Source organism: Pinus tabuliformis, chromosome 7 (assembly GCF_031772625.1).
Source record: "Pinus tabuliformis cultivar Carrire ecotype Pingquan chromosome 7, CPIR1, whole genome shotgun sequence".
In the NCBI taxonomy this organism is placed as follows: Eukaryota; Viridiplantae; Streptophyta; class Pinopsida; order Pinales; family Pinaceae; genus Pinus; species Pinus tabuliformis.
In genome coordinates, this window is record NC_142293.1 from 832,115,098 (window position 1) to 832,136,932 (window position 21,835).

General features: G+C 37.6%; 1 protein-coding gene across 1 annotated transcript in view; it reads right to left on the minus strand.

Annotated features, from left to right (window-relative positions):
- LOC149250193 (ARM repeat superfamily protein) overlaps positions 1–21,835 on the minus strand; it is a 289,306-nt gene that overhangs the window by 140,683 nt on the left and 126,788 nt on the right. Inside the window, exon 9 of the mRNA XM_089458935.1 lies at positions 2,380–2,457. Within this exon, the coding sequence (XP_089315061.1) occupies positions 2,380–2,457 (78 nt within the window). The remainder of the gene's footprint in view (positions 1–2,379; positions 2,458–21,835) is intronic.

Consider the following 21,835-nt stretch of genomic DNA (forward strand, 5'->3'; position numbering starts at 1 on the left):
AAACAAGAAGCCGACCAACACCGCTCTGAAAGAGAGTTTGAGGAGGTAGATTGGGTCTTTGTTAGACTCCAACCTTATAAGCAACTATCACTAAAACAACAAGGGAAGAATAAATTGTCACCCAAATATTTGGACCGTATCAGATAATCAAAAAGATAAGTAGTGTAGCTTATGGGTTAAAGTTATCGGACAACTACCGAATCCATAATATCATTTCACACGTCAAGTCTCAAAAGAGTATTAGGGCAATACCAAATAGCACAAACAGAAATACCAGACCAATGAAGAAGGAAGAATAGTCCTTGAACCTGAAGGTATACTCGCTACCCGAGAAAGGTTTTATGATCCAAGACAATAAAGGAATACCTCATCAAATAGAAGAGGTTACCAGAGGAAGATTCGTCTTGGGAATCAAACATCTCTTACATCAACAACCAGGCCTACCTATGCTTTGAGGACAAAGCATCTTAAGGGGAAGGCAATGTTATGAACTTAAATTCATAACAATTAATTAAAATATAAAATATTATTTAAATAAATAAATTATTAATTGTAATCAATTAATTAACAAATAATTAGCTAAATGAAGAGACATTAATCCCCAAGGGACATGTCTCTCTTATTAGGCATGGCCAGTCAACTCATATTTAAGGAGCACCGCCTCATCCTTGTAATCATCATTCAAATTTTATCAATTAATAATATATATTACATTCAGAAATCATCTGGTGTATCTCTTATAGTTAATTAGCAATTTCGAAATATTATTGCTAACGCCCTCACCCTCATTGTAATCATCTTACATCTTTTATACATTCAACAATTCTTATATACAATATACAATTACTTGTCCTACAATGGATGCTTACGTTTTCCAAGTATTTTGAAGATTACTCCACGCATATACGAACCTTGTTCATTACAAGTCTTCAAAAAAATCTTCAAGTGCCACTCCAATGGTCAACACTTCCCATTAATGCAGTCTTTTGCCTTGTTTTGCTTATTCTTTCTCTGCTTGCTTTAATGCATTTTGTTTCTTTCTATCAACTGCATTGACTCCAACAACAAGATCATACACCAAATAAATGATTTAAGGTGCAAATTTTAAAGGAAATGAATATTAACTAGTTGATAATCTTAGCATGAAACTTGTTGAAAAGTTGGAAGCTGATGTATATAGTGATGCTGAAAAGATAGACATCATGCCTAAATGATGTCAAATGAGGCAAAGACTTGGACAAGATGTGAAATGATAAGGGATATGAAATTGTCATGGTTAAATCAAAATGATGAGAATGTGGCCTATTCTTCCCAAGCCATCATATTCATTGTTCTCCATACATCGAGGCCAGAGCTGTCATATATTCTCCCATGTCACACTTTCGTACTTAAGTCAACACAGTTTTTCTGTTATAAATGTGTACATTTTTATGTGAATGCAGGCTTTCTTTTTGGAAAATAAAAATGTAGATGGGGCCATAACATTTTCGAATGAAATCGGATGTCCAGAATAACATCATCAACCAGAGGAAAATTATTCATTATTTTTTTGAAAAATATAACACAACCTTTCTATGCATGCACAACCAATGATCATATAGCATTTAAATAATATTTTCCACTTCTACAAGCAAGTGCTCTTTCATTTCCTATAATCATTCTTGGAAAATGCTCCACATCTTTGGATCAAGTGTCATAAGTGTTTAATCTCGTTGAAATATTAGGCATAAGCAAGTCCATGAGATATATTTATTAAATATAGGAAACTATAAGCATTGTTTTAAAGAGGTAAATTGAGAATGCTACAAGACAAAAGAGAGGCCAATTAGCTCAACTAGGCCTAATTTTAAAAGACAATAAAGAACATAAGCTAAAGCCCATTAAAGGCCTATAAAGGAATAATAAACATCATAAATATCAATTGGTGTGAGACCCATTAATTGACTTCTTCTTCAAGTCCTTAATATAGTAAAAGAATTTGGGATTTATAAGCCTACGCCAACAAGCAAGGGGGCACCATGTTTTATAAACCACAGTTATAGACAAGCAAGTTAACCATGCCACGTTGAATAAACCATTTTATGCAAAAGTAAATACCAATGAATCAAAAGGAGAAAACAAGTAATTCATCTTGCACCAATGTCACTGACATAAAGAATCATGTAGAGATCAAAAACTAAACAAATTAACTTCCATGTAATTAAATTTCTGCAAGTGAAGTATTAACGAATGTTGAGTTATTAATATTTCTTCATGCTGGCGACCTTTAAGCTTATGTTTCATTTTCAAACATGTTAGACAACAATAACCTCACCTTCTTCCTTGAGCAATATAGTACAGAGTCTAGACTTCTCAAGGCCAACAACAAAAAATGCTCACCTTTTCGTTCATTCTTAATGCAGGAAAAATTGCAGTTTCCAATAATGAAGAAAAGTGTGGAGCAACCAATCGCCAGCCCTAAAAACCGAATAAAAAACATATTTAGTGAGAAACACAATTAGGCAGAAAGATGACAGCCAGAACTTTCTCAAACGTGAAGTAAGTGTAACATTTATGAACTCAAACTACTCAACTATGAGAATACATGAGGTGAAGGTTCTCAAATAAAGAGACACCTATTACATGTATATTGCCACATTTAAAATGGAATCTACATGTCACTAGAAGACAGATTAAAAATAAAAGCTTCACCAAACACAACTTATCACAGATTAAAGTACTGAAACACTTAATTACACATCAATACAGACATAATGAGAACAAAAAATATAACTCTAAAATCGTTACTCTGAAATTTTTATCATTTCTTCCCTATTTTATGAGAAAATTAACCCCTGCTTTTTGTGCAGATGGTGAATCCACTACTTAAAATGAATTGGAAGATGCATTTGGCCTACAAAAGTAAGCACATACTAATAATACCCATTTCAATTTCAAAAAACCATGATGTAGAAATTACAGAGTCTTTAAAACAATTGGATTATTTCGTAAGAATATGAATGAGTCTGATGAGTAATTTAACAAGCAATATGGCAACAAAGGAATTCTACGTGTGGTAATGCTCGTGAATTTTACATTGGGCATTCAAGTACTGTATACTGAAATAATGTCAGCACACAAACATAAGTATGTGTAACAATGTGACACATGTAAGTGAGGCCGGAGGTCTTGTAGGTTTATGAAGAAGCATCCCGAAGGGATTTGAATCATTATGAGTATGAGTCTATACTTAAATTTACGCCTATGAGGAGAGTAAATTCCTTCCAACTTTAACACAAGTTTCTATTATACCTGACAACTCTTACTCTGATTACATGGTATCAAAGCAAGTGCAGTCCAATTTTACAAAACATTAACCTCTTTTGTATGCCTTGATTTTTACATACAGATCTGAAATAAACTACTGATGAGTGAAGGGAAAACCACAACGAATTTATATTTAAAGATGTTGTCGGAAAGTTAACTGGAAAGGCAAGACAAGTATTCAAATCAGGCCATAATGCTTTTAAAGTTCACAATGCATTTATTTAATAACTTTGAAAATGCTAAAACTATAGAAATTAGTTTAATTTAAATAAACAGCGACAAAGGCATCTTAAGAAATAGACGTCAATGAGATATGCCATGCAGAGGGCTATATTGAGACATGTCAACACCTAGCATTAAAACATATGAGATGCTTGTTGACCTTCAGCTGCCCACATTGAGGAGGATTAAGCGAATTAAGCAGGACTATTTAAAGCCTATGCTCAAGCAAAAGTTAAAACCTAAGAAGAAAATTTGCAATGTTGCCTAGCATCATTTTTGAAGAAAAAATACCTTGTAATCTAGGGCACTATTTAAAGCTTGGCAAAGATGCTCTTTTGAGGCCAACAAGGTGTAAGACAGAAGAAAAAAAATTAGAGACAAAATTCACATATTAGGCCTACTAGAAGCAAGAAAATAGATGCCAATTCTCTATTTCTTGCAACAATCAAACTAAACAAACAATACAAAGCAAAATCATTCAAAAATGTTGCAAAGAAGATGATCCATCAATTGAGAACATAGTTTTAAAAAGTGGTCTAAGTAAACTCAACCAAGTTGACTAACAGCCATATCGACTCAGCTTCTTGCTCATGCTGAGCTTCCTTAACCCCAGCAACCTAACCAATTACTACCTAGCAGATTTCCTTGCAGTAAAATATTTATTACATAGATTTACTGAATAAAAGCTCACTCGGGATCTCAACACGTAAATAAATAAACAGCGGAAGCAAATTAAATCACACACCAATCTCACACGTGCACACAGATTTTCTGCCCTTCGAATAAGTTCATCATTAAAATAACTTCAGAAATTACAGATGCTCCCTTCCTAGGATAATGGCTCTATGAAGAAAAATGCATACAACAATAAACCTGGACTTTGATCCAGCTGATCAAACCTTCATCCGTCCTTCGATCTGCTGGCTGATCTGGATCCTTCCCTTGCTGCCCCTTGCACCCTTCCTCAAACCCTGCACATTTGAATGGAAGTCCTTCTCCACCCAATCAAGAGATCTCACTATCACTGTGTCTTGTGCTCAAGATGTATGTCTTCTCCCTTGGCCTGGCCTCCCTTTATAAGTTTGAATTATTGACCAAATCCACAGCCCTAATCTCCAAAGCAACTGACAGCTGAGATTAGATCTCAACATCACTTGAGATCAACAGTTAAGATTCACCTAATTCACTAATGCAAATAAACTTTGCATTTCATTTAATCATCTTACTTTATCTTATAAAAATCAATTACTTCAATTATTAGAGCAATTGCTAAGGTTAAGGGCCAATAAATGCCAAGTTCCCCTTGAACTTAACAGCCCTGCTCACAATTGTGTTCCTTTGCGTTGATATAAAGATCCTGTAAGCTTTTGAGGTCTCGCTATATCCCAAAAATATGCCCTTTTGTCCTAAAGGCTCCAACTTCGTCCTCTTCTCCATAAGAACATGGATGTATACTGGAAAGCCAAAGATCCTCAAGTGTCCTATCATTGGTTTTACCCCTATGAATGCCTCAAAATTTTGTCCCCCAATATCCTGTTAGGACTCTTGTTCTACAAAAACATTGCAATGTTACATGACTCTACCCAAAGAAACATAAGCAACTCCTAGTCATCTACCATAACCTTGGAAGAACCAATGATGGACTGATTCTTTCTCTTCGCAAACCCATTCTGTTGAGGGTTGTACAAGACTATCATCTCCCTCTTAATCACCACATCCTTGTAGAAGTCCTTCAAGTTGTTGGAGGTGTACTCTCCCCCATTGTCTGGCCTCAAGACCTTGATCTTCTTGCCTCTCTAGTTCTCCACTTGGGCCCTGAACTCCAAACCAGCTAAAGACTTCATCCTTGCTCTTCATAAAGAAGAACTAAGTTTTCCTAGAATGGTCATCAATAAATGTGACATAATATTGTGCTCCCTGTACTAATGCCGCAAACATCGACCCACATATATCTGAGTAAATGAGATCCAAGTTCCTGTTGGACCTACTCTCATTACTTGGAAAAACAAACTTGGCATTCTTACCAAGTGCACACCCTCTAGAGTCTATACACGCCCTATTTCTGAATGCTGAAATCTAGGAGACTAGTGTCAATCTCCCTCAAGATCGACAACAACCCTGTCGTGCAAGTGTTCTATCCTCCTATGCCATATATCACACATGTTCTCAGTGTTATGTACCTATTGTTATTTTTGTAGCTCGAGAAGGTTTTTTTGCACTGGCCTTGTGTCTAGGCATGCAAAAGTTGCCCGCATATCCTTAGAAGTTAAAACACTTGCTCTAAGTTGAGCAAGTTGCTAATGTAACTTAGCCTAAGTTTAACTTACGAAAAAACACATATTAATATGTTGGCTTATTGAGCTAATAAAACTTTGGAAAACTAAAATAATGTACTTTAGTGAATAAGTTTTAATCTTAGCCATCTATCTTGTTGCAATCTCACTTGTGCACCGAGGTTAGTGTAGGAAAAATCCTCAACCCCACAAGGTGTGACTTGGTGGCAAACTTAAAAAAAGGGGTTGTCACCTATTCCCAACTCTCTCTGTTAAAGCTCTCTCCTAGTTAAAGCGAAGAGGGGTGGTCCCTAAAGAAGTTTAATGAAAAAAATGTGAGTTTCTAGGAGACTAAAGAGAGTGGAGAACTTATCACAATCAATCTAATTGCACGATGTGAATAAGTAAGGAAATATATATGAGCACTATTCAATAATTCATTAAAAATAATATAAAATCATGGACCAACGCTTAAACAAATAATTGCTCAAAATAAATAATATGTACTTGCTCAAATAGAAATTTCCAAGTAAGATGACAAGCAATCTTGCTAAAGGAAAGATGTTAGAGCAATAAACGAAATATCACTTGCAAGATGGAAATATTGTACTTATAAAGAAATGCTCAAGTAAAATGACAACATCATCCCATAATCATGAGCTAAACATCAAGTACATGAGATAATACCCCCTAATAATAATAATAAATAAATAAAATAATATAATAATAAATAACTAGTTAACAATAAAGAAAAGATAATAACAGTAAACAATTGTAAATAATGGAAAGAATATAATAATAAATAAATAAATATAATAGAAAATAATAAACTGGAGTTCTAAATAAATATATATAAAAGTAAACTATAACAATAGTAAAAATAAGTAAAGTTAACAAAAAATAAAAAAAAATAAAAAATTAAATTAAGAGAAATATTAAATTAAGCAAAACTTAAAATAAGAAATAAAAGTTGGCATGTTGACACATGTTATGTGTGCATGCGGATCCCTTTTCATTTTATGGTCTATTTAATGGACGATGAAGAAGATGAGATTCACCCATTCCTTCATACATTCCCTTGGAAGAAAAGTGTTGTGAGACAAAGGATTCCCTAGTAATAGCACATTGATTGCGGACTTGAGGTTGGCTAGCTGTAGAAAAATTATATGCAGCTGAGCCTACAGTTGGGTGGAGAGTCGTCTCCAAAATCTTTGTTGCGATTAGCAAAATTCAAAGAGCATTCAACTCCAAAATCACAAGTAAGGAATATCGTCAATGCAAGTAAGTCGTCTACACTTGTGTTTTATTGAAAATTCTATGTTAAATAGTTGAATAATTGGGTGTTGATTATTAATCATATAAATTGATGTAATTATTTGTATATTTTAAATCAAAGTTGTTCCAGCAACTTAGCAAGTCAAGTAAAGATTGCAAATGAAGATTCACAGTACTTGCAAAACAAAAAGTGTTATTTGAAAGATGGACAATGCTTGCAAATGAAATTCAATACACCCAAAAAATATTACTTGCAAAATGTAAATAGTGATTGGACTTGCTAAAAGAAGTACTCAATAACAAGAGATAACGACATCAAGAAATAATGAGGTCATCCATCATGACAAGTACATGAAACCAATAAATTTGCAAGTAAATTTAGATTGCTCTAAAATGAGTAAATTAGAATGATATGCAATATATCTAATGTGGAATGCAATTATCTTGGTCAATTTTAAGTTAAATGCCAATCTAGATGTAATCTTTCTCTCAACTAGTTTGAAACAAGTCTCTAGCATGAGTTGTGGAGGAACACCCAAGAAAAGACAGTTGAGGTTGTATTACCAATACCACCCCTAGAAATCCAACCACCTAATGTCTTTGGCGCTGTAGAGACTGTGGCTCTGACGACTGCAAGGTCACCGTGTCAACCACAAAAGAGGGTCTATGTTTCGAAAGTTGGGTGAGAATAGGGGTTCCTAAAGTCTTTCAACCAATCTTATGCTTGGAGGTAAGTTATTAAGGATGCAAATTAATACTACAAATGCCTAAATGAGATGCTTGTGTGAATATTAGTGTTTCCAAAGAAAGTGTAATGAGAGAAAATCTTGAAGTAAATGTCACCAATAGTTTTCAATGAAAATAAAATTAAAACAACTAGCTTGATGTAAAATCACAAGTTCGAAAATATGTTGCTTTCGATAAAGCAATTTTGCTCCAAATGAAATGACACAAGAGGTACTTCAATAAATAACCATCAATGCCATATGAACATGGATTGATAAAGGTATTGAAGCAATATTTTCATGAACTTGTAGAGCAAAGTAAGATAGTTTAAATTTGCCAAAATGAAATACTTGTTTGCTAAAATAAAAGAAAGTTTGCATATAGTGTAGATGGATTGCACAAGTAAATGGAAATGGCAAAATATAAACTAATCTCAAGCATGTGCTAGAATAAGAAGATTATGAATGTTATTGTAATCATGCATGAAATGAAATTAGCAAGTGAGATTAGAGCAACTAACTAAGAAATTGGTCAATCCACAAACAAAATTTCTCCCTCTAAATCGAGAAAAAGAATACCATGGAAAAAATACCCAAGCTCCCACAAAAAGAAATCAGTGTTTTATTAGTTTAGTTACAATGAGATGAGAGCCCCTAAGAGCCTCAACTGAGTTCAAGGAAAATCTTTACGATGAAAGCCTTACGCAAAAGATTTTTCCTTGATGGGTTATTTGATACAAATGAGGCCAAAGAAAGGCCTTGAAATCTGAAAATTTGGAGGCTCGCTTTACATATAAAAATCAAATTTGAAGAGAAATGAAATTTGCACAAAATGGTAAAGGTTAGGCCTCCTCAAGCCCACGACATAAAGAGAAAAGCGATGCCCTCAAAGAGAACTCGGCCTTGCCAAAATGGAGCCTCAAATGCTCACAACATCCTTGAACGCTAGTCTTGAAATAAGAGCCCAAGGTCTTGCAAACAACTTGTTAGAAGTTTCAAATAATAAATCCCGCAAGCAGCCACAAGAATAAGTTAGAGAGGGTTGCAAGATAAACCAAACATTAGCTATGAAACTAATCAAGAAAATTGCAAAAGTATATCTACAATATCGCCTACAACAGTTAAGCTAAAGAATATAAGAGAACTCTATTCTTTGTTTAGCTATCATTCAAACTCTTAAGTAGCAAATAAACAATTATGAGCACAAGAATTTGAAGTAAGGAATTATATTGAAAGAAATATGCTTGAAATATGAGCCAAGGCCACAAGTCCCTACAAGATAAATCGAAAGATGAAGCCTTGAGAATTAACAAATGTGGATTCTCTTTCGAGTATTTCAAGAATGGATTGGTTCCTCCGAAAACTTCCCTTCACACTTGAAGCTTGATCCAAAGAAAGATTTTCTACACAACTTCACATAGACAAATTAGATCCATATGGGCTTAATCACATGCAATGATGAGAAAATTTTAGAGATATATTGGACATCAACTAAAGCATTCTCTATCTAGAGCAAGTAAATAAACTTTATGCTAATGTAAGATAGTTATACATCAACACAACTTGAAAAACATAATGAAATGAGTAGAAAGATGAAAGAAAGAATATTAAGATATTACCATACACGATTAGAACAACACCTCAAATGTAACCCCAAAGTCTTTTATTGATATTGCAAAATACACAGTAGCAGAGCTTTCGCAAGCACAAGAGCCTGTATCAATATTACAAAGTGAGAGCTCAAAGCTCACTTAAATAGAGAAAAGGGAGCAAATCCCAATGAAACAACCATGTGACAAGTGGACTTGGAGAAGATCCCAAGAAGAGCAACTCAAATTCCAAGTGTGGAGTGGCTATGACACATGTGGAGTCAATCCAAGTCAAAATCCCTGAGGTGGCCAGCATATTCTCCATCAAGAAATGTGAGTTCCAAGTGTGAGGAAGGTAGATGCCAAGTGTGAACCAAGAGGGAGTTAACTCCCATCGAATTTCAGTCATCAAGCCATGAAGTGACACATCCCCTCCTTGCCATGCGTTGAGCCTCCAACAAGAAATGTGTGGGCCTCTTTGGGTGTTGCGCGGATCCCCAACTCAAAGTGTGGTAGCCATGTGTGAGAGTTAGTGGAGTTCGAAGTGGAAACAAGACTCCAAAAATATCTCCAATCAAATATTTGCCAAACATTCCAAGATCCTCCAAGAAATTCGCTTTTCCAAGTCACCAAGTTGAATTCCTCAATTGTAGCTAGGAATTTGATTTCCCCATGTGCTCATTGCCTTAACGATGTCATGTGCTAAATCACTCTTTAACTCTTCCTTCATTTGCTCTTTGACTTGGGATAATTTCCAAATCATTTCCATGACATTTTGTCCAATCAAGTTTTTTTTTTATTTTTCTCCATTTAATTTATTTTTGGGTTAATTTATTGTCACATTTTCCATAAAACTTATGAAGAGTGGTTTTTGAGGGTCTTGAACTTATTTTTTACCCCTCAAAGTGTGTCTTAGTAGAACGTTGAGGGTGAGAGGTAATTTTGAGCACACATACCCCATACAATTTTAAACATCACTTATTACATTTCACAATCAAAATTTATTAATATTTCTGCCCTGCAAGAAATTTTAATAATAAAAAAAAAAAAAAAAACTGACCCCTTGACCTAATCAAATTCAATGAAATTTTATGAGTGATCTAGTATGATAATATACAATGACTTTAGACACTAAGACTCACCCAAGGCCTTGTCATCAAGCTGCACTCCAGTTTTGGCATTATACTTGGAGCAAAAAACTCAATTAATTATTAAGTACTAAAAAGTACCTAATAATTAACCAAGGAAAAAAATCTCCTAGAGTAAACTCAATTGATGACAATGTCCCAAGTTACCTAGGCCTATTACATGACTCAATTCGTCACACTAGCATCACTTTACAACATCCTTGTTGACCTTGCGAAATCTGAGTACAATATAGAAGAAGATGAGAAGAAGATAAAGTTAAGAAACTTTGATTATGTATGACCTCTGATGGTACGTGAAGCCTCTGACATATCCTCGAGCATGGAGTCTTCAAGTGATTTTCAATGGTCAACAAATCTCAAAGGAGGTGAGATGTAATCTTAGCCGTCAAACACTTTGAGATTAAGGTTAGCGTTATGGTAAGGGATTTAGCAATGTAAAGTTATAAAAGCAAGGCTAGGGAGAGGAAGAAGACACACAACAGTAGCACAAGATTGAGATTTGTATCTCAGTGAGCGTGTGTTGGGTCTGAAGGAGTGCAGAGAGGCTAGAGATTTAGATTCGTAGGAGAGCAGATCTGCTAGATTAGATCTAAAATATTGTAATCTACATTTTCTCATTGGGGCCATTATCCCAATACAACAGCCTAAGTAAATTCTGAGTTTTATTAATGATGAACTGATTTGTTGGGTAGAAATATGTTTGTAATTCATGTGATTTAGATCATTATTTGCTTATGGTAGATATTTTGTTAGAAATCTAGTTGTGTGTTTATTCAATAGTTTGTTGCCTAGAATTAAATAGCAAGTGTTGGGTTATGGGACAATATTGTTAATTTTTGCAACTGCGGTAAAATTCCACCTTGGATAGCTCAAATGACCAAGAAAATGATTAAATTATATTCTTCTTTTCGAGCGGACCAAAATCGATCTAAAGATCACCCAATTTGGTTAAGCAAAAGTTGAGTTATGAATTATTTTATTCACACGTGTTATGGAATGGGTTGACCCTAAACACGAGTAACTGCTTGGGTCAGTCTTAACCCCAAGTGACCCCTCAAGAAATCCTATAAATAGAAGAGACCTCAAGATCATTTGGACACATCTTCTTTTCTCTTTTCTCTTGGTTCGCACAAGTTTGACACAAGGAGTTCGCTCAAAGGTCCAAAATTACAGGTAAAAGGTTTGCTCTCGGTCAAGGTCCTTTGGATCTCAGTCGCTGGCACAAAACATGGCATTCTGGTCCCTGGTCACTGGCACACAAGCCTATGAGAGCGACTATAGACACTTGGATGCTGGCACAAAGGCTTATGGGAGCGACTCTGGGTTCAAAGACAAATCGGAAGATTCTGGTCCTCGGTTGCTCGCACAGAGTAGTCTTGGGAGTGACCAAGACATCAGGGTCACTCGCACAGCTCGGCTAGGGAGCGACTTTGGGTCTTTTCAATTTAGTGCCAGAGTCGCATGCATAGAGACCTCCTAGGAGCGACTCTACAGTCACAGTCGCTCGCATACTGTATTCGTGAGAGTGACCTAGAAGTTTCAGTCGCTCACAAACAGTGTTGATGAGGGCGACCCAATTCAGATCTAGGGTTTGACATCTTGGCTTCAGTTGACTTCAGTGATCAGGTAGATATGGGTTTCTCTCTATTGTTATACAGATTTGTAGATCTATAGATCTAATTTGCTAGTTTCCTCTGCAAACATATGTATTGTGCTCATTGACAGTGACAACAGCTCTTAGCAGTATTCGACACAGTGACAACAATTCTCAGCAGTATTCGGCATAGTGACAGTAGTATACAGCAATCGACATCAGTTTGTGACAGTACATTACAGTCATAAGTACGAGGGTTCTGATTCCTAGCATGATTAGATTTGTTTCATAGATATCATTATTGTTTTGTTGCATAGATAAAGTTATGTATCATTGTACTCTCTTTCGCTACATCATTTCATGACGATCTAAGAAAAAGAAGATTTGCAAGGGTTTTCCCCATAGTAGGTTTTGCCCTGGTCTCGGACCAATCCTAGTGTCTCTATATGTGTGCATGCTTTCTTTTGTTGTTCCTTTTATGTTCCATTGCATTGATGATGATGGTGATGTTGTTTCTTCCTATGTAATTGCATATGTTGATGTATAATGGTGTAGATCTGAATAATGTAATGATGAAATGGGGTGAACTTAATGTATTAATGATGAAATGCAACTATCATAGCAAAGAACAATGTCGCCTTAAGAAAAATTAACATGGTATCAGAGTTGGGCTGAAGAAAAGCCATGGAGATCACCCCAATGATGACACCATTGATGGAAGCAAGAAGAGGATGGTGGAGACCTAAAAGAATTCTAGGGTTTGAAGAAAACCCTAGGCATATTAATGATTAGGGTTGATGGATTCTATGATGTTAGGGTTGAAGAGAAAACCTTGGTTTATGGAAACTATATGAGGTATAGTATGGTCAATGAGAAGATGCTCAAGCACTTGTGGGAGGTTTAATGAAGCCCTAGATGGGATAATCCCTAGCAAAACTGGTTGGATACTTGAGTATATGGACCATGGACAATGATGGTTCTTGAAGATTGGTTCAAGAGGGAAAGGATCACCTCTCATTGAAGATAAGTATTTCTTGACTTATAACGCTTCTTACCTCCTTGATGAGATGTCATGTGTAGATCCTTCTTGAGGATCATTTTGAGACGCAGATCTGGAAAGAGACAAAGAGGTGCTTAATGAAAAGATGATAAAGTGCTTCAAGTGGACTGTCTAATGAGTAGGTGCTCAGGTATCAGGTATTTGAATACCTCAAGGTATGCATGGTATGTTGTGTTTTAGATATTGGCTCGATAAGCCCTAAGGTATGACGAGAATGCCTCTTTCTTTAATGGCTCATACATGCATATGAAAGTGACTTGGATATATGTCTCCTATGATGAAATTATGCACTTAGTGTTGAACATTTTGACCTTCTTGAATTCTATGAGGCTATCTAATGTTGATACATTGATACACTTGATGTTTGGCTAACATCTATGATCTATCTGTTGGATATCTTGATCCTATAAAGAAGGCTAGCACCTTGGCTCTAGAAAATGATACTCTTGATACTTGTCATGATGGATTTCATATAGAAGGATAGTTCATTGACTCCTATACATGAGTCTACTAGTAATGCTTGCGATAAGCATGATGAAAGCATATGGAAAGAGAGATTGACACTCTTGTTGTTTTGGTAAAGTTTTATTGAATGACCTAATTTGATCTCATTGGTCATGAAGAGCATGATAACCTTGATGTGAGAGGTATAAGTGTAAGATTGATATTCTAGACCTCTTACTGCCTGTGGTCTTGTCTTGATGGCATATGGTTAAACTAGATGCAGTAACTTGATGGAGTGACTTGACAAAAAATGCTATTGTGTTCATAATCTTTGAGATATGATGTTGCATCTATCTGTTGCTTTGAGTCTAATCACTTGATGAAAGATTGATGTCATGATGTTGATAGCCATGATAGATATATGTTTATGATCTAACAGATCTATTGTTGCATGACTCTAGTAGAGACAGGCTGATGACATGAATGAAGATGAATGATGTAGATCCCCAATCAGAGGGAGAATCTCTTCTCAAGATTCTTAACCTTATTACTATTTTCATTATGTGTTGCTGAAGTATGATTTATGTGCATCTGATAGTATTGATCTGCAGCAGAGTCTCAAATCTGAAGCCCATACAGAAATTAGGGTTTTTGCTCCGATCGCAGTCACAGATCTAGGAGATTTTGTCCCTAGTCGCACGCATGCTAAGCCCTAAATAGCGTCCAAGGAGATAAAGTCGCTCCCATTCTAACCTAAAGAGAGTGACTAGAGGTTTGACTGTTGTTGACCATCATCTAAAGCTTTCTGAAGCTGTCTGAACTCTGAATCATGATGTTCCTAACATATTATGCCACTGTTAACTGATTTATGAAGTTATTGAGTTAAATTGTTGATCATATAATGAAGTATTGTGCATGAAATGAGATAGTCACCTAGAAGATATCAGGACCACAGATGTATTGCAGATAATAGCAAGATCTGCTAACAGGAAAAGGTTGAATGTTTGCCATAACATGAACATGCAGATTGAGCTTGTGTTTGCAGGTGACCGGGACATACATATAGATGTCACTATGTTTGTGCTACAAGAGGTTGGCATGATTTGGCACTACTGGTATATACGAAAAGTGTTTTGTCATGATGTTTGAAAATAACTTTGAATAGATGATTGAAATGTGCTTTGACTACAAATCTCTCTACAATAGCAATTTGGACTTGACCTGATGTCTAGTGATATGATTTGATGATTGTTGATTTGCCCTACTATCAATACTATGTGGGCATGATGATTGGAGATTGGCCTCCTTATTCCTAGCACAATGGTTGGAATTATGATAGTTGTGATTTGGCATGAAAAATGGAACTTGCTAACTCATCCTTGATGTATGCATTTGCACCTAGTGACAAGATGACTTATATTATGCTTATGAGAATGACTTGATAAAATTCGGATTGATAATGCATGACTTGTTGGCATGATGAAGTCATGATTTGATATGAGCTCCACCTGTCTCCTGGTTGAAAGTATTAATACTATGATAATGATGACTTTGATAATGGTCGTGATTTGGCTTATAAACTCTGATGAGTTGACCTTGTTGATTGATGGTATAACATTGAGTTATGTAAGGATAATTATGGTGGCTTAGCAAGGCATGGTACCTGTAGAGAGCTTTGCATGAAGCAAGCTCCTCGATCCAGATATGTCTATATTTGACAGTTATCTGATGAAGTCAGGATGATGAGTTCCAAGGTATGGCTTTGATATTGATTATGGTTTTGGTTTTATATCCTGATGATCTACTTGTGACAGGTGATAAGCCTCTGATGATCTAAATCAGAGGGATATGGCTTATGAAGCCCGAAATAATGTATCATGGCATGATGAATCGATTTCTAGAATTTGGGAAAGAAATTCCATATTGCAAAGCTATTGGAAAATGTTTTTGAATAATGAAAATTGCAAATCCTTGGATACTCGGATTTGAAGTTCAAGATGTTGAACTTGACATGGCATCCGACGATTAAAGCATTGATGTTCCATTTTGAACATCCATCTGTATATGTATGATGTGCATAGAACCTTAATGAATTCATGAGTGAGTTGCTTCACTCACATAGAGTTGCCACCAAGCATGCTTTGAAATATTTGCATGAGGTGTTCTATTTTGAGAATGTGATATTTCTCCTATGATATGTATCTGCACAGATGTATTGTTGATATTTGAGATTGTTGTTGACAAGCACATTTGGATGCTTCTTTCGTATGTGATCTGCCATGATATCTTGGATGACAAGTCCATAGCATGACTGAGGTTGATCATGATGTTGCTAGCAGAGCTGTGAGGCAAGATATGAGAGCTCCTTAGAGAGTTGTTTGAGCATGATCTTGATATGACATGGATACATTGTGATGATCCGATTGGCAATAAGTCTCATGTTTATAGTTGGGATCGAGATACTGTCATATATTGAGACAGTGAAATTGTTTGAAACAAGCTAAGGCTTGTGGTTGGCACCTCCGTGAGAGGGAGGATGATTATGGTATCCTTTTGTGAATCATATGAATATGATCAGACATCATTTTTGATTTGATGTTCTGTATGAACAAGAAACAACTGCTATTGAGACAAGTTGATGATGAGAGCAGCATTGATCGAGGACACTGAGCAAACTCTTCCTACCCTGCTTGAGCTCCCAAGGTGAGGAATTGAGATTGAGAGCTCCTAGGGTTGAGGGAACTCTAGGCAATAGGCCATTACCCTCTCTATTACCGAGGGTAGAAGAATGATGCTCCCCTATCTTTATAGGGTCGGAGAATGTTGCTCCCCTCTTGGTCTTTACAGAGTATACCCCAATTGGCATCATACCCTCAAGCAGGCCAGCTTGATGGGAATACCACTCCTCGTTTTGGCCAACGAGTTGAGAGTGTACTTGGGGTGTACAACCCAAGTCGATTATGATGCAGGTGTTCTACCACATGACTATTCTGGGTCATCGATGGGAAGATCAGTAGGCAATAGGATGGGTTGAGATAACCCGATATGATTCTGGGTTGAGGGTAAGCTCCTCGATGAAATTCCAAGGTTGAGGATGTACTCCCCTGTGTGATGAGTTATCCTATTGCTCGGTATGGGTGGAAGCTATTGCTCCCCAATGTTGTTCCAGCCTTCCAGGTTGACACATACTCCTTGATGATATGCTCTCCGATGACGATTAATGATATTACGAGTAGCAACCCGCTAGTAGAGATTCCAGATAGCAGCCTCATGGAAAGAGGGCGGTAGCTTGAGCTCCCCTCCGGTAACAAATTGTTCTTCTTCTAGATCCGAGAATGTTCAACATACAAGCAGGATAAATCAAGAGATAAGCAGGAATACGCAAAGTATAGATCGAGATATACAATGATGATTTGTGATGATGAGACACTTGAGATGGACATGGCATGACGACTACATGATAGAGATGATTTGTGATGATACGTGATGACACTCGAAGATTCCAGAATGGTATATTGTTCGATGGACAGATATTGATAGGTGGAATTCTCCTTAGTTGAGAGAGAGTTTAAATTTTGCAATTGTGGTAAAATTCCACCTTGGACAGCTCAAATGACCAAGATAATGATTGAATTAGATTCCTCTTTTCGAGAGGACCAAAATCGACCTAAAGATCACCCAATTTGGTTAAGCAGAAGTTGAGTTATGAATTATTTTATTCACACATGTATTATGGAATGGGTCGGCCCTAACCACATGAGTAACTACTTGGGTCAGTCTTAACCCCAAGTGACCCCTCAGGAAATCCTATAAATAGAAGAGACCTCAAGATCATTTGGACACGTCTTCTCTTCTCTTTTGTCTTGGTTCACACAGGTTCGACGGAAGGAGTTCACTCAAGGATCCGAAATTACAAGCGAAAGGTTCACTTTGGTTTAGTGTCTTCTCGACCTTAGTCGCTGGCACAAAACAAGGTATTTTGGTCCCTGGTCGCTAGCACACAAGCCTATGAGAGCGACTATAGACCCTTGGATGTTGGCACAGAGGCTTATGGGAGCGACTCTGGGTTCAAAGGCAGATCGGAATGTTTCAGTCCCCGATCGCTCGCACAGAGTAGTCTTAGGAGCGACCAGGACATCAGGGTCGCTCGCACAACTCAGCTAAGGAGCGACTTTGGGTCTTTGCAGTTTAGTCCCAAAGTCACATGCATAGAGACTTTGTGGGAGTGACTCTGCAATCACAGTTGCTTGCATACTGTATTAGTGAGAGTGACCCAGAAGTTCAGTCGCTCACAGACAGTGTTGATGAGGGCGACCCAGTTCAGATCTAGGATATGAATTTTGGCTTCAGTTGACTTTAGTGATCAGGTAGATCTGGGTTTCTCTCTACTGTTATACAGATCTGTAGATCTAATTTGTTAGTTCCTCTGCAAACATATGTATTGGGCTTATTTTTGAGAGCTCCAAAATTGACCTAAAGATCACCAATTTGGTTAAGCAGAAGTTGAGTTGTGAATTGATTTATTCACACGTATTATGGAATGGGTCGGCCCTAACAACATGAGTAACTGCTTGGGTCGGTCTTAACCCCAAGTGACCCCTAAAGAAATCCTATAAATAGAAGAGACCTCATAATCATTTGGACACATCTTCTCTTCTCTTTTGTCTTGGTTCACACAGGTTCGACAGAAGGTGTTTGCTCAAGGGTCCGAAATTACAGGCGAAAGGTTCACTTTGGGTTAGGGTCTTCTGGACCTCGATCGCTGGCATAGAACAAGGCATTCTAGTCCCTGGTCGCTCGCACACAAGCCTATGAGAGTGACTATAGACCCTTGGACATTATCACAGAGGCTTATGGGAGCAACTCTAGGTTCAGAGACAGATTGGAAGGTTCTGGTCCTCAGTCGCTCGCACAGAATAGTCCTAGGAGCAACCAAGACATCAGGGTCGCTCACACAGCTCAGCGAAGGAGCGACTTTGGGTCTTTGCAAATCACTCACAGAGTCGCACGCATAGAGACCTCATGGGAGTGACTCTACAATCACAGTCGCTCGCATACTGTATTCGTGAGAGCGAACCAAAAGTTTCAGTTGCTCACAAACAATGTTGATGAGGGTGACCCAATTCAGATCTATGATTTGAATTTTGGCTTCAGTTGACTTCAGTGATCAGGTAGATTTGGATTTCTCTCTACTGTTATACAGATCTGTGGATCTGTAGATCTGATTTTTTAGTTTCCTCTCAAACATATGTATTGGGCTCATTTTCGAAAGGACCAAAATCGACCTAAAGATCACCCAATTTGGTTAAGCGGAAATTGAGTTGTGAATTATTTTATTCACACATGTATTATGGAATGGGTTGGCCCTAACCACATGAGTAAGTGCTTGGGTCAGTCTTCACCCCAAGTGACCCCTCAGGAAATCCTATAAATAGAAGAGACCCCAAGATCACTTGGACACATCTTCTCTTCTCTTTTGTCTTGGTTCGCACAGGTTTGACGGAAGGAGTTCGCTCAAGGGTCCAAAATTACAGGTGAAAGGTTTGCTCTTGGTTAGGGTCTTTTGGATCTCAGATGTTGGCACATAACAGGGCATTTTGGTCCCTGGTCAATGGCACAGAACAGGGCATTTTGGTCCTTGGTCGATGGCATACAAGCCTATGAGAGCGACTATAGACACTTGGAAGTTGGCACAGAGGCTTATGGGAGCGACTCTGGGTTCAGAGGCAAATCGGAAAATTCCGGTCCCCGATGGCTCGCACAGAGTAGTCCTGGGAGCGACCAAGATTTCAAGGTCGCTTGCACAACTCAGCTAAGTAGCGACTTTGGATCTTTGCAGTTCAGTCCCAGAGTTGCACGCATAGAGACCTCTTGGGAGCAATGCTGCAATCACAGTCGCTCGCATATTGTATTCGTGAGAGCGACCCAGAAGTTTCAGTTGCTCACAGATAGCGTTGATGAGGGCGACCCAGTTCAGATCTAGGATTTGAATTTTGGCTTCAGTTGACTTCAGTGATCAGGTAGATTTGGGTTTCTCTCTACTGTTATATAGATCTAGAGATTTGATTTGTTAGTTTCCTCTCAAACATATGTATTGGGCTCATTGACAGTGACAACAGTTCTCAGCAATATTCGACACAGTGACAGCAGTTCTCAACAATATTCGGCATAGTAACAACAGTTGACATCAGTTTGTGACAGAACATTACAGTCATAAGTATGAGGGTTCCGATTCCTAACATGATTAGATATGTTTCATAGATATCATTATTGTTTTGTTGCATAGATAAAGTTATGGATCATTGTACTCTCTTTTGTTGCGTCATTTGATGACGATATAAGAAGAAGAAGATTTGCAAGCGTTTTCCCCATAGTGGGTTTTGCCCTAGTCTCAAACCAATCTTGGTGTCTCTATATGTGTGCATGCTTTCTTCCTGTTATAAATCCTTCTTGTACTTTCTGATTTATTTCTTCCTACTTGTTCTATTAATTAACAAGTTATTTACCATGTAAATACTAAAAATAAATACAAGTACAGTCTCAACACATACACATCATCAACTGAAGGAAAAACAAGCACACAAGTGATACCGTTGTTTTTGGACTAATGTCCCCGGAAAAACCCAATGCGGGAAAATCAATGCAGCGATCTAAGGGTTTTATTATTAAGCAGTTTCATAATACAATCTAGGTGCCAAACCGGCTCACCCAACATAGAATGATCTCGACAGTCGTACCTCTTAGTCGGAGACAGATATTCCAGCTAAAACCCCATATGAACAATCCCACAGCTCTCAGCTCCAATCTGCCCCACAAATCTCCAACATCTACCTCTAGGGATTGCGTCAGCCTCTCAAGCCTAGCGTCAGCCCAACATCACCCCAACTCGCCCTGCGTCAGCCTCTGGAGGCACTGCATCAGCCTCTAGAGCCTCTGCGTCACCCACGCTGGCTCTCTCTGGCACTGCACAGCTCCTGGCTGCCTCTGTGTGGGCCCTGACTGGCTCTGCATGGCCTCTAGTTGGCTCTGCAACCCCTCTCTCCTGGCTTCTGCGCTGATGCTCCTGGTACCCTCTCTCCCTCTCTGCTTCTGTATTCACTGCCCCTCAGTTGCAACTCTGATCACTCTTCGATTTCCTCAGCAAGCCCTGCCCCAAAAAATCGAATTCTTGATCAACTCGGTGCATTCTCCAAGTGACCCTCAAGCCTCCTCTTATACTTTTGTCATTGACAATTCAACCGCCGAGATTAAGTCGCTAATCAACGACTAAGATTAACTCTAGCTTGATCCATGACTTTTGGACCCTTCTAATACAGTTTTATATTAATTCACATTAATATTTTATTTTCCCTAAGTTTAGACTTAGGGACTCCATTAAGTTATTTTAATATCTCCCAAACTGTTTAGAATCTGCCCAAACCATTTCTGGGTATTGGAAATCTCATGTTCTTTAGCCTCTCCACCAATTTTCGAGGCTAGAGCACATCTGATGCTACCCCAAATCAACATATTGTTCCTTTTATGTTTCGTTGCATTGATGATGATGATGATGTTTCTTCCTATGTAATTGCATATGTTGATGTATAATGGTGTAGACATGAATAATGTAATGATCAAATGGCGTGAACTTAATGTATTAATGATGAAATGCAACTATCATAGCAAAGAACAATGTCGCCTTAAGAAAAAATTAACAAATATAACATGGTATCATAACCAAAACTCTAAATCAATCTTGAAATCGTAAGTGTCGGGTTCATACCGAATTGTAGGAGCAAAGTTCGACTGTCATTGTACAAACTGAAATAAAAATTAAAAAAATAAAGGGCCAAAGTAAATTCACTAACCGAGAGAAAAAATTTCAGGGCTGAAATTTTTTGCGGCACAAATTTGTTTTTTTAAACAAAAAATAAAATTAGAAAAAGAACAAGGGAGAGTGGGGGCCGTGGCTGACAAGCTTGACAGTCCACTCAACCACTGAAATAGCTGGCAAGTGTCAGGGCAAGGGCCGTTGCAGAGCGAGAGTTTCTAGAGCTGGCAACAAATCTAAAAAGGTCGACAATGGCCAATAGTCGAAAGGCAAGCGAACCAGCCGGTAGCAACATAGAAATCAACAACGTGGTAGAAACTCTACCCAAAACAAGTAAATATAAGCGTGGGTATCAGGGTTTGCAGTTGAAAAGCAGACGAAACAGCCCT